Below are 14,196 nucleotides of genomic sequence, written 5' to 3'. Positions count from 1 at the left end.
CGGGAGATCTACACTCACTCAACTGATAGATGGAAAGATGCATACATCTGAAAGATTAGACAGCTGTTTCCTCTCTGAAGAAGAAAAAATCTTTCCACAAATGTTACACAATGGCATAGAGCATGCGTTGGAAGTTTAACCTAAGCTACAACTGCTGTTGAGTTTTTAATGTAACACATCAACACAACATTTTTTTTCTTAAATCATATTAATGACTTTAACTGCTAGTGTATAGATAAGACAATTATATAAGAAATAGTAAAGATAACTGTAAAACTTTTATTAGAATTTTATTTTTTGAATGCAGCCACAATGACTATAAATCAATGAAAGTCTAGAAATCTAATTTACTTGGTTATCAATTAACTACTAAATACTGATTGCTTCTTTTTCTTTATTTCTGTTGGGAGGTGGAGGTGGCAGACACGGTACATCTTCCAGATCTCCCTCGGTATCAGAAACCACTTCCAATTCTTAAAAAAAAAAGGAGAAAAATAGATGATTATACCGTGATACATTGTATAACTCTCAGAATATAGAAGCAATTGAAATGATTTCATGCTTTGTATGAGTGGGCTTGAAGTTTGTGAGACAAGATGTGTTTTGCTATTAGAAAAGGGATTTTCAGAGCCGTCGTTAGCACTGAAAGGGTTAAAGGACATGGAATCCAAATTGAATTTGTTGTGATTCAGATAGATACCAGTTTACTTCTATTAACATATTTAACTATTTCTCTTGACATCCTTTATTGAATGTAGATCCTTTGTATGACAGCATAGCTGGGTAGGTGTATGAGGGTGAATGTGTCTTGAACACACTATAGCAGCAATGTTTACAACCATGTTACAGCACTCAAGGTATTCACAATATCTAAATTGTGTAAGTTTAATTCTGACTTCCATGTCCCCTTAATTTTTTTTCTCCCATCCGTGAAGGAAAGCTCAGTCAGTGCCATTTTGTTTTAATAAACGCACATCTATAAAGCAGTAGACACTCTGTCAATTGTATATCTGTGCATCTGAAACTGGAGTTTTGTAAGTTCATTTCAAAGTATTTTTAATTTGTTAAAGTGATAATAAACAATATTTTTATTTCATAATTGAATCGCTTCTTATCGTTTATAACTCAGGGCAATTATTTTATAATTTTTATTTTTTTACTCATATATTCCTGGCCCCATTGCCTGACCCCTCGAAATGCACTTTTTAAAGCTTCGGATGTGTGGCCCACACATTCACTCTCTATTTGTGTTGCATGGCCCATTATGTTCAATGCTCCTGACCTCCAGGAGACATCTTGCGCATTCATATTAGTGTCCAAAGGCAACTCCTGTGATTCTTTCTAAAGCGATCTACCCGCACTCTATTTAAGCAATTCACTGTTTATATTGGAGCTGCAATAGATAAACACGTGGAGTTCGTTTTCTTGGGAGATCATGGATGTGCTCAGTATAGAGCAGATGGGACTGCTCTATATGTTACCAACACTACAGCAAGGAGAATGAATGGGGGATGATGGATGGAATATGTTTAGTTAAACTATCAACTTACCAGATAAATTAATTTATTTCATGGTGGTGAGAATTCACGTCTATTAGTTATAGAATTCAACTCCTGACCACTAGGAGGAGGCAAAGATTCCCAAAACTCCAAAATCACTCAATCCCTCGTTTGATTTGAGTTTGTGGATAGATATATAGCATGCCTGCTGAAAAGACCAAGGAGATACTAAAGTGTCTAGAAACTCCACCTGAGGATCCCTGCATCTCACAAAGTATCTGGGAAGCATGTTGTTTTACCGAGAAGCCATCGGGTCTATATCTTGAAGGCTTTACTTCTCTACAATCTGATTGAAGACATTTAATTGAAGAGACCGTTCCCCTGGGTGAAGGGATTGGTAACAGAGATAATCTGAATCATAGAAATGATTCAGAAATTGTTTATTGCCTAATTTAGAATTCGAAAGGCCTTCTTCACCTCTAGGGAACTGTGCGTTTCCCCTTGATGATTGATATAAGCCACAGCTGTGATATTGTCTGATTGAAAGCGCAGATAAGTCTCCTCTTTCATATGATGCAAGCTCTGGAGTTCTAGTACATTTACTTGTAACCTCGGCTCTCCTGGACCCCCATACTGCACCCCAACCTGTGAGACTTGCATCTGTTGTGAATATTGTCCAAGTTGGATGGACAAAAGATACCCCCAGAGAAAGTAACTTGTGATCTATCTACCATAATCGAGATTGCTTTGTTATGAAATCTAAAAGGACCCTTTGGGAAAGATGATAGTAATCCATGCACCATTGATTTACCATGCAAATCTGAAGAGTTCTCATACGAAACTGAGCAAATTGTATGGATTCTGATGCTGCAATCATCAGACCTAGCAACTCCATGCACAGAATTACCATAGGGTTGGAAATTAAAGGGACAATAAAGTCAAAATTAAACTTTCATGATTCAGATAGAGCACACAATTTTAAAAAAAACTTTCGGAGGCACTAGATCCTACTGAGCATGTGCAAGATTCACAGAATATACGTATACATACAGGGAGTGCAGAATTATTAGGCAAGTTGTATTTTTGAGGATTAATTTTATTATTGAACAACAACCATGTTCTCAATGAACCCAAAAAACTCATTAATATCAAAGCTGAATAGTTTTGGAAGTAGTTTTTAGTTTGTTTTTAGTTATAGCTATTTTAGGGGGATATCTGTGTGTGCAGGTGACTATTACTGTGCATAATTATTAGGCAACTTAACAAAAAAACAAATATATACCCATTTCAATTATTTATTTTTACCAGTGAAACCAATATAACATCTAAACATTCACAAATATACATTTCTGACATTCAAAAACAAAACAAAAACAAATCAGTGACCAATATAGCCACCTTTCTTTGCAAGGACACTCAAAAGCCTGCCATCCATGGATTCTGTTAGTGTTTTGATCTGTTCACCATCAACATTGCGTGCAGCAGCAACCACAGCCTCCCAGACACTGTTCAGAGAGGTGTACTGTTTTCCCTCCTTGTAAATCTCACATTTGATGATGGACCACAGGTTCTCAATGGGGTTCAGATCAGGTGAACAAGGAGGCCATGTCATTAGATTTTCTTCTTTTATACCCTTTCTTGCCAGCCACGCTGTGGAGTACTTGGACGCGTGTGATGGAGCATTGTCCTGCATGAAAATCATGTTTTTCTTGAAGGATGCAGACTTCTTCCTGTACCACTGCTTGAAGAAGGTGTCTTCCAGAAACTGGCAGTAGGACTGGGAGTTGAGCTTGACTCCATCCTCAACCCGAAAAGGCCCCACAAGCTCATCTTTGATGATACCAGCCCAAACCAGTACTCCACCTCCACCTTGCTGGCGTCTGAGTCGGACTGGAGCTCTCTGCCCTTTACCAATCCAGCCACGGGCCCATCCATCTGGCCCATCAAGACTCACTCTCATTTCATCAGTCCATAAAACCATAGAAAAATCAGTCTTGAGATATTTCTTGGCCCAGTCTTTGACGTTTCAGCTTGTGTGTCTTGTTCAGTGGTGGTCGTCTTTCAGCCTTTCTTACCTTGGCCATGTCTCTGAGTATTGCATACCTTGTGCTTTTGGGCACTCCAGTGATGTTGCAGCTCTGAAATATGGCCCAAACTGGTGGCAAGTGGCATCTTGGCAGCTGCACGCTTGACTTTTCTCAGTTCATGGGCAGTTATTTTGCGCCTTGGTTTTTTCCACACGCTTCTTGCAACCCTGTTGACTATTTTGAATGAAACGCTTGATTGTTCGATGATCACGGTTCAGAAGCTTTGCAATTTTAAGAGTGCTGCATCCCTCTGCAAGATATCTCACTATTTTTTACTTTTCTGAGCCTGTCAAGTCCTTCTTTTGACCCATTTTGCCAAAGGAAAGGAAGTTGCCTAATAATTATGCACACCTGATATAGGGTGTTGATGTCATTAGACCACACCCCTTCTCATTACAGAGATGCACATCACCTAATATGCTTAATTGGTAGTAGGCTTTCGAGTCTATACAGCTTGGAGTAAGACAACATGCATAAAGAGGATGATGTGGTCAAAATACTCATTTGCCTAATAATTCTGCACTCTCTGTATATTTTTGTTGGCTGATGGCTGTCACATAATGCAGTGAGAGGGAAATTAGAACTAACTTTAAAATTAGTTAGAACGAAATCGGCAACTCATTTGAAATTCAAACAAATTGCGTTTTAATTGTCTTTTTATTATGCATTTCGATTATGCTATTCTACTATGTTTAGTGGTGCTTTAACTGTAGTTCTGCACAAGTTGTCATGTAAATTTGATCAGTTAAAGACAGTCTCAGTTTCAGTAAAGGGACAGTCTAGTCAAAATTAAAGTTTCATGATTCAGATAGGGCATGCAATTTTAAACAACTTTCCAACTGACTTTTATCATTAAATTTGCTTTGTTCCCTTGGTGGTATTTTTGAAAAGCTAAACCTAGGTAGGCTCAAACTGATTTATAAACTGTTGAAAACCGCCTCTTAGCTCAGAGCATTTTGAAAGTTTTTCACAGTTAGACAGTACTAGTTCATGTGTGTTATATAGATAACATTGTGCTCACTCCCGTGGAGTTATTTAGGAGTCTGCGCTGATTGGGTAAACTGCATGTCTGTTAAAAGCACTGAGATAAGGGGGCAGTCTGCAGAGGCTTAGATACAAGGTAATCACAGAGGTAAAACATATATTAATATAACTGTGTTGTTTATGCAAAACTGGGGAATGGGTAATAAAGGGATTTATCTATATTTTTAAACAATGACAATTCTGGTGTAGACTTTCCCTTTAATATTGAGTCTATAACAAATTCCAGGAAAGAAACTCTGGTTTGAGGAAGCAGAGAACTCTTTAAAACATTGATTTTCTTTAAAGAAACAACAAAAGATTGTTCATATGAGATATTGCTAAAGGTAAAGATGGAACCTGTACCAAGATATCATCCAGATATGAAGCCACTGAAATACCTTAAAGGGACACTGAACCCAAATATTTTCTTTCGTGATTCAGATAGAGAATGCAATTTTAAGCAACTTTATAATTTACTCCTATTATCATTTTTTCTACGTTCTCTTGCTATCTTTATTTGAAAAAGAAGTTATCTAATCTATTTTTTTTTGGTTTAGAACTCTGGACAGCACTTTTTTATTGGTGGATGAATTTATCCACCAATCAGCAAGAACAACCCAGGTTGTTCACAAAAATGGGCCGGCATCTAAACTTACATTCTTGCATTTCAAATAAAGATACCAAGAGAATGAAGACAATTTGATAATAGGAGTAAATTAGAAAGTTGCTTAAAATTTGGGTTGAGTGTCCCTTTAAGCTCTGATTACAGACAATAGCGTTCCCAGAATGTTCATGAAAAATCTGGGAGCTGTAGCCAGACCAAATGGTAGAGCCACAAGCTCAAAATGTTTACACAGAAAATCAAATCTGAGATACTGATAATGCTCTTTGTGGATTGGGATTTGAAGGTAAGCATCCTTCAAATCTATGGTAGACATGTATTGTCCTTGTTAAATAAGAGTCAGGATTCTTTCCATTTTCAAAGTAGGAACCCTGAGAAACTTATTTAAGGTTTTCAGATTCACAATAATACTGAAAATTCCCTCTTTTTTGTGAACCATAAAAAGGTTGGAATAAAAATCCAGACCTAATTCCGACATAGGGACTGGAACTATCACCCCATGAGTTCTAAATCCTAAAAAACCTTGAAAAAAAGGTTTGTGCTTTTATAGGGTTCTTTGGAATGTAGAAGAGAAAAAACTCTCTTTTGAGAGGCCTTGTTTTGAAGCCTATTCTGTATCCCTGGTAAACAATGTTCAAAACCCAAGGATCTTGAACAGGCTGAGCCCAGACATTTTGAAAAAGATGTTATCTGCCCCTACAAGAAGAGGATCTGGATCAGGGCCACAACTTGATGCTGACTGGTAGAAGAGGACGGCTTTTTTTTTTGGATGTGTTCAAATTAGAAGACTTCCAGAAATTTCTGGAAGAATTATTCTTTTGTGAAGAGGATGATTTTTGGTTCCTAGGTTGGCAAAAGGAATGAAAACTATTAGGAGCCCTGTTCTTCCCCTTGGAATTTACGTTTAACGTCTGCGCTACTTACCTGTGGTCTCCTCTAAAGAGAGACAAAAACAAAGATACACTTATTTATGATACATATTTTTTTAACAATAAGCAAATACTGCTCTTATTAAAATTACATTTTCAACTTCATTAATATATACATAATACAGTATGTATTGCTGCCTTAGGCATATATTCTTATATGTAAATACATATTGATATTTCCATAAGAACATAAGTGCAACTATTCCTATGCATGGGACAAAAATAAATATTACATATTACAATTTGTTTTAAAATTTCTATGGGAACTAGACCTCAAAAAGCTAAATTTAAAAAAAAAAAAAAAATACAGTTTAAAATACCATCTTTTAGATGCAACATTTTTTTTAAACATCTATCTATAATACACTTTTGTGTCAGCTTAAGTAATGAGCATAATCACATTGAAGCGTTCTGGCCTTCCATTCCAGCTCATCAGAATCCCTCTATGAAATGCCCTGTATCGAATTTTGCAGATATTTCAAATTTGTGTTTGTGGAGTAATAACACCCCTATATCTTTCATGGAGACAGTTCAATTGATGCATTTGGCAAGATTTTTAGACTTTTCAAATGTAACAGCTTTGACCTCTTAAAAATACATGCTGGCCTGTTTCAAGCGACAAATCTTGGCTGTTCTCCTATTTTTTAGACTGTCAGCATGACCAGTTCCTATTTTGTTAATTTTTTTTTTTGCTTAAAAGCTTAATATATTGCTCACACCACACTCTGAAATCATGAAACTTGAACTCAAATTACATATGATAAAATGAAAATAATTCTGCTAGATAAAAAGGGATGGCTTCTATTCTTTCTACTGGGGTGGACTAGGCCAGGGTGGCAATTGCCCTCTAGGCCACTCTTGGTGATAGAATCAGGGTCAGTGCAGAAGGTGCAGAGCCCAGCAGTTTTTTTCAGTAACCCATTTAAATGTGTATCTGTCTGTAAACAGCATGTGTTTATAAGCATACATACATAGATATGGGAGTGTAGAATTAGTTTGAAGCTGTATTCACACCATGCATGCTGTATGTCCCTACACCGCCTCACTTGTCGACAGGGCTGTACCTGCCCAGCCCAGTTCCCAAATTACTATGCACCTTAGCAGTGGGTTGCTTGCTGTCTGTACTACTCAGAAGTCCTGGTTCCTATAGCTGTAGGCTACCCTACATCCATGTCGTATAAGGGGACCCGTGATAACCAAGGATCCACTACCATTTTTTATTTTGTGATATCAAATATAGCATTTTAAAAGGGGTAGGTTGATATACTTGAGCCACTGGGGAGTACTTGCCCCCCTGAGCCTGAAGTTGCCAGTCCTCCCCTTCTAAGAAGTTAAAAGACAACATGGACAGTAAAGTAAAACTGTAACATATTTGTTCTTTTATAAAAAGAGCCGTAAACACCTTGTAAAGACTTTTCTGCATTTGTCTGAAAAAATATTTTAGTCTATAAAAGTTTGCATGAACACCTTGTTTTTCTGCAACTGCTTTTAAAAAGTTAAACTTCATCCACCAGTTGCCTTATTTGGAGGAACCAAGTCTGACTGGAGTAAACAAAGCTAGCTACAGTAATTTTGTAGTCAAAATCTTCATTGTTTTGCAGTTTGTAAACTTATCAATATCTGGCAGTGCTAGGCTTGTGCAACCTGCCATGCACAGTTCTAGTTTATAGAACTGGAAAACCCACAATTTTCAGAATTAAATTACAGGAAAAGTGGGCAAAAAAATAATGACAGTGCTCTGCAATGTTTTTTATGAAGCTTCATTAAACATTTTAGATTACAATCTCAAGGAGATTATTGCCCCTTTAATTCATTTTCTTATAAAAACCATAGACTATTACACCACAGACTCATATAATAAAATGTGTACATCTGTCTGTCTATCCTCATTTATTAAAGAGCCATTAAACACTAACGCCTACATTTAGAGTTTTGTCGGTAAAGACCTGCGGTGCTAACGCTCCTTTTTTTTCCAGCTCACCCTTAAGACAACGCTGGTATTTAGAGTTATCTGAATGGCTGCGTTAGCCTCAGAAAAGGGAGTGTTGAGCATAATTTAGCTCCACTTCAACCCTCAATACCAGCGTTGCCTACGGTAGCGGTAAGCTGGAAAAACGTGCTCGTGCATGATATCCCTATAGGATACAATGGGGCTGAGCTGGCTGAAAAAAAAAACTAACACCTGCAAAAAAAGCAGCGTTCAGCTCCTAACGCAGCCCCATTGTTTCCTATGGGGAAACACTCTCTAAATCTACATCTAACACCCTAACATGAACCCCGAGTCTAAACACCCCTAACCTTACACTTATTAACCCCTAATCTGCCGCCCCCGCTATCGCTGACACCTGCATTATATTATTAACCCCTAATCTGCCGCTCCGGACACCGCCGCAACCTACATTATAGCTATGAACCCCTAATCTGCTGTCCCTAACATCGCCGACACATACATTATATTTATTACCCCCTAACCTGCCCCCCCAACGTTGTCGCCACCTACCTACACTTATTTACCCCTAATCTGCCGACTGGACATCGCCGCCACTATAATAAATGTATTAACCCCTAAACCGCCGCACTCCCGCCTCGCAAACACTATAATAAATTTTATTAACCCCTAATCTGCCCTCCCTAACATCGCCACCACCTACCTACAATTATTAACCCCTAATCTGCCGCCCCCAACGTCGCCGCTACTATAATAAAGTTATTAACCCCTAAACCTAAGTCTAACCCTAACACCCCCCTAACTTAAAGATAATTTAAATTAATCTAAATAAATTTACTATAATTAAATAAATTATTCCTATTTAAAACTAAATACTTACCTATAAAATAAACCCTAATATAGCTGCAATATAACTAATAGTTACATTGTTGCTATTTTAGGATTTATATTTATTTTACAGGCAACTTTGTATTTATTTTAACTAGGTACAATAGCTATTAAATAGTTAATAACTATTTAATAGCTACCTAGTTAAATAATTACAAAATTACCTGTAAAATAAATCCTCACCTAAGTTACAAATACACCTAACACTACACTATCAATACATTAATTAAATAAATTACCTACAATTAGCTAAACTAAAATACAATTAAATAAACTAATCTATAATACAAAAAAAAAAAACACTAAATTACAGAAAATAATTTTTTTTTACAAGAAGTTTAAACTAATTACACCTAATCTAAGCCCCCTAATAAAATAAAAAAGCCCCTGATCGGAACAGCCAATAGAATGCGAGATCAATCCGATTGGCTGATTGGATCAGCCAATCGGATTGAACTTCAATCTGATTGGCTGGTTGAATCAGCCAATCGGATTTTTCTTACCTTAATTCCGATTGGCTGATAGAATCCTATCAGCCAATCGGAATTTGAGGAACGCCATCTTGGATGACGTCCCCTAAAGGAACCGTCATTCGTCGTTAGTCCGTCGGTTGAAGAGGATGGCTCCACATCGGCTGTATGGAAGATGGCTCCGCTCCGGATGGATGAAGATAGAAGACCCCGCTTGGATGAAGACTTCTACCGGATGGAGGACCTCTTCTTGCCCCGCTTGGATGAAGACTTCTATACCGGATGGAGGAACCTCTTCTTGCTCCGCTTGGATGAAGAATTCGGCTCGGCTGGGTGAAGATGACTCAAGGTAGGGAGATCTTCAGGGGGTTAGTGTTAGGTTTATTTAAGGGGGGTTTGGGTGGGTTAGAGTAGAGGTATGTGGGTGGTGGGTGGTTGTATTTTTATATACAGGTAAAAGAGCTGATTACTTTGGGGCAATGCCCCGCAAAAAGCCCTTTTAAGGGCTGGTAAAAGAGCTGATTACTTTATAATTTAGAATAGGGTAGGGCATTTTATTATTTTGGGGGGCTTTTTTATTTTATTAGGGGGCTTAGATTAGGTGTAATTAGTTTAAACTTCTTGTAATTTTTTTTTTTATTTTCTGTAATTTAGTGTTTTGTATTATAGATTAGTTTTTTAATTGTATTTTAGTTTAGCTAATTGTAGGTAATTTATTTAATTAATTTATTGATAGTGTAGTGTTAGGTGTATTTGTAACTTAGGTTAGGATTTATTTTACAGGTAATTTATTATTATTTTAACTAGGTAGCTATTAAATAGTTATTAACTATTTAATAGCTATTGTACCTAGCTAAAATAAATACAAAGTTGCCTGTAAAATAAATATAAATTCTAAAATAGCTACAATGTAACTAATAGTTATATTGTAGCTATTTTAGGATTTATTTTATAGGTAAGTATTTAGTTTTAAATAGGAATAATTTTTTTAATTATAGTAAATTTATTTAGATTAATTTAAATTATATTTAAGTTAGGGGGGTGTTAGGGTTAGGGTTAATAACTTTATTATAGTAGCGGCGACGTTGGGGGCGGCAGATTAGGGGTTAATAATTGTAGGTAGGTGGTGGGGATGTTAGGGAGGGCAGATTAGGGGTTAATAAAATGTATTATAGTGTTTGCGAGGCGGGAGTGCAGCGGTTTAGGGGTTAATACATTTATTATAGTGGCGGCGAGGTCCGGTCGGCAGATTAGGGGTTAATAAGTGTAGGTAGGTGGCGGTGACATTGGGGGGGGGCAGATTAGGGGGTAATAAATATAATATAGGTGTCGGCAATGTTAGGGACAACAGATTAGGGGTTCATAGCTATAATGTAGGTTGCGGTGGTGTCTGGAGCAGCAGATTAGGGGTTAAAAAAAGATCTATTATAGGTTTTGGGATGTGGGGGGCCTCGGTTTAGGGGTTCATAGGTAGTTTATGGGTGTTAGTGTACTTTGTAGCACGGTAGTTAAGAGCTTTATGTTCCCGCGTTAGCCCATAAAGCTCTTAACTACTGACTTGAGTCTTGTCGGTAGAGGCTCTACCGCTCACTTCTTCCAAGACTCGTAATACCAGCGTTAGGCAAATCCCATAGAAAAGATAGGATATGCAATTGATGTAAGGGGATCTGCGGTAGCCTCGAGTCACGGAAAGAAAATGAGCGGTAGACCCTTTCCTGCCTGACTCTAACTTCTTTTGACGGCTAACGCCAAACTCTAAATCTAGGCGTAAATAAATAATACATATATATTGATATATTCAAAGAACGATAAGTCTAAGAATTATATGCACATGCATTTTTAATGGTATTAGATGTTTAAATATAGAAGAAATAAGTTAAAAGTTTCAGTCTCTATAAGGTATTGAGGCAACGGATACCGCAGATACCGTGGAAGTGAGTTTGCTCACATATATCTGAAGAAGTAACCAGAAGACCTTTCTAGGGAGAAGTTGTTTTCACACTATCCGGGCTCAAGGACGTGCCGCAACTATTTTCGAGGATAACAGCTGATTGGCACCTCTGCAAATAGCTTTTACAGGTAATCGCTTTAAAGTACAATTAGACTTTATCCCTCTATGGACATTTCCTCTCCTTATATCTATATTTTTAGATGGATTTTTTCAGACTGATCAAATAGTCCCGGGCATCTTTCATATAGCGGTGTTCCTTTTACTGGCCAGTGTTTTGGGAATAACATATTTTATACTATTTTATACTGTTTTAATATTCATTTGCTTATATTATATATTATTCATTTGCATATATTATCTATTGACACTATCTGCTTTGCTGGCAGGGAATAATTTTGTTTAAGGCAGAATATATTAATTCAACTGAGTGTATTTATACCTTGGTGTAATTAATCCTTAATGAAATATAGATTGTATTTTAACCTCAACAAAATATAGATAGTATAGTTACTTTCTATATAGGACATTTATTTAATTATTTATACATTGGTGTGTGTTATTTTTTAACTAGTAAAGATTTTCTTATCTTATTTTCTGTGTGAAAGTTATATTTTTTTAGTAGTACTCTGTTTATTTAAATTTATTTTTATCTTTGACTTTAATCTGTCGTTTTCTTAGTTGTGCTATCCATTTTTAGACTAAATTACCTTTTGTGGTGGTAATATAGGCGCATCTAAACTACTTGTATTTTTAGATTTCCATTTTTATCCAATTTTGAGGTTTTTATTGTCAAGTTTGGATTTTAGTGGATAAGCACTTCCTACATGTTTACTGTTTCTTTATTTTTACCTCTGTTAGGTATTGAAGCAGCCATGTTGTGTTTTATGTTCCATTTAGTTACCTTCGGTTTAAAATCGTGTTTACCTTATCTTATCTCTTCTGCTGAAGTCAGTTATAAGTGATTTTATAAAGTCACAATCCCCAATGGTCTAATGTCCCTTTAAGACTCCTCTATAAGAGCAGCTTGATAAGTTGAAAATGTCAAACGTTTTCACATAAGAGTTGCCAATGAAATATTGTTTTCACAAGCAAGACCTGTTGAACATATAACAGAAATTCTTTGAATAAAAATGTATTTAGAAAGATTGGAACCAGGATATGTTACTTCCAGAAAAGAATTTCAAGTGTGTAAGAGCTGTGGGGGTTTCATTCTACCTAAACCTCCCTCTCAATCCTGCACCCTTGGTTGCTTACTAGGCCAACCATTGAGATAACTTTCCTGCAAATAACCATCAAGCAAAAGCTTAATTGCTACTAATACATCCTCAGCTGGAATTCACCATCTCCCAAGATGCAGTTTTAATGCTATTGTGTGAGTGGTTGGGTTTTTATTCCATTCAAGCCTATCTTGCATTCTGGACAGTGTCACTCAAAGGGCAACGAAAAGTTCCCTGTGGTGTTTTCTCTTCTGTTTTTCATTGTTACTCTTCTGATTCTTCTTGTGTCTTCATTATTAATAACTTTGCTCATAAATCTTGGACTGTGCATATGGAACTCTTCATGTACATACAACATTTTCTATAGATGCCACCCTTTCTTTAAGGCCATCGGTACCTGCTTTTGTTAATCATTTACTTCTTTGACTGGAATAGGGTTTGGGTTTGAGCCATTCATTAAACAGCATGTAATTGTTCATATAAACCTACATATAACAGGTTTAACATTTCTTGATTAAGAAATAAATTGCATAGTTTTTAAATTGAATTATAACTGCATTTTATATTACAGGTATATCATTTAAAATATAGCAAGTTATTTACTTATCAGACTTTGTCAGTAGTCAAAATAATCAGAAGTAGTTTGCGTTGACATTATTAAATGGGAGATGATGGGACAACCTGGAACAATGCATTATATGGTGGGTTTTTCTTATCATGTCCAGGTATAAAAACTTGTGGTATAGATCATGAGACAAATCCCAACTCACTTTGGCCAAATCTGGTACTGTTGACCTAATGTTACTCTGCTGGTAATGTTGTTATCATTCTTTGTTAAAACATGTTGAAATCCAATAAAGATCTTTATAAATATAAAAAGATGTTTTGATCCTCCTCCTACAGACTTTGTTAACTGCCTACACATAGGCTATAATTCCTCAGAGCAGTTATTTAACCTATTATACCACATGCATAGAAAGCATCCATAGAGCAATACAAAATAACTATAAATAATATGTTAAACAGCAGCTCTTTAGATACTCAAGGCTTTACCTGGTTATGTTTGGGGCTCCAACCTAAGTTAATCCTAATGCCTCTGATGGCAGGTGTCACCATAGTTAATTATTGCCAGGCACAAACAACCCTTTAGATGTATTTGAATTGAAAGCTTTGTGTTCTTAGAATCATATTTTTTATTTCAAAGGAGGAAGGAATTAGTATATTTTATTTTGGTTACTAAAATGATGTACTCTCTAGCTCCAGATACTGTAATTGAAACAAGATATATCACTTGGTAGCAAACTGTTAATGAGCCCTGTCCCGAAAAAGCATCTGCAACATTATCTCTCATTGGTGTAAAGTTTAGGTTATGTGATTTAGACCCTTATGGCCACATAATCTGAAAATTGTTATTCTCCATTGATCCAATTACAATTGCCTCTGTACACATTACTATTTCAATTTATATTTAAAAAAACTCACTTAAAAGGAAAAGAAAAGTTAAATCTATCCCAGTAGGATCTCAGTTGCGTTTTGTTTACATTTATTGTTACTGTTTATTT

At 36.3% G+C, this 14,196-nt stretch overlaps 1 protein-coding gene across 1 annotated transcript in view; it reads right to left on the bottom strand.

Annotated features, from left to right (window-relative positions):
* Positions 1 to 274: 274 nt before the first annotated feature.
* Positions 275 to 14,196, bottom strand: part of C5H10orf67 (chromosome 5 C10orf67 homolog) — a 401,727-nt gene continuing 387,805 nt past the window's right edge. The window contains exon 17 of the mRNA XM_053713953.1: positions 275 to 473. Within this exon, the coding sequence (XP_053569928.1) occupies positions 370 to 473 (104 nt within the window). The 3' untranslated portion in view covers positions 275 to 369. The remainder of the gene's footprint in view (positions 474 to 14,196) is intronic.

The sequence above is a fragment of the Bombina bombina genome, chromosome 5, assembly GCF_027579735.1.
Source record: "Bombina bombina isolate aBomBom1 chromosome 5, aBomBom1.pri, whole genome shotgun sequence".
Classification (NCBI taxonomy): Eukaryota; Metazoa; Chordata; class Amphibia; order Anura; family Bombinatoridae; genus Bombina; species Bombina bombina.
Note: the sequence above shows the minus strand (reverse complement) of the source record. Positions and strands in the feature narration are given on the sequence as shown.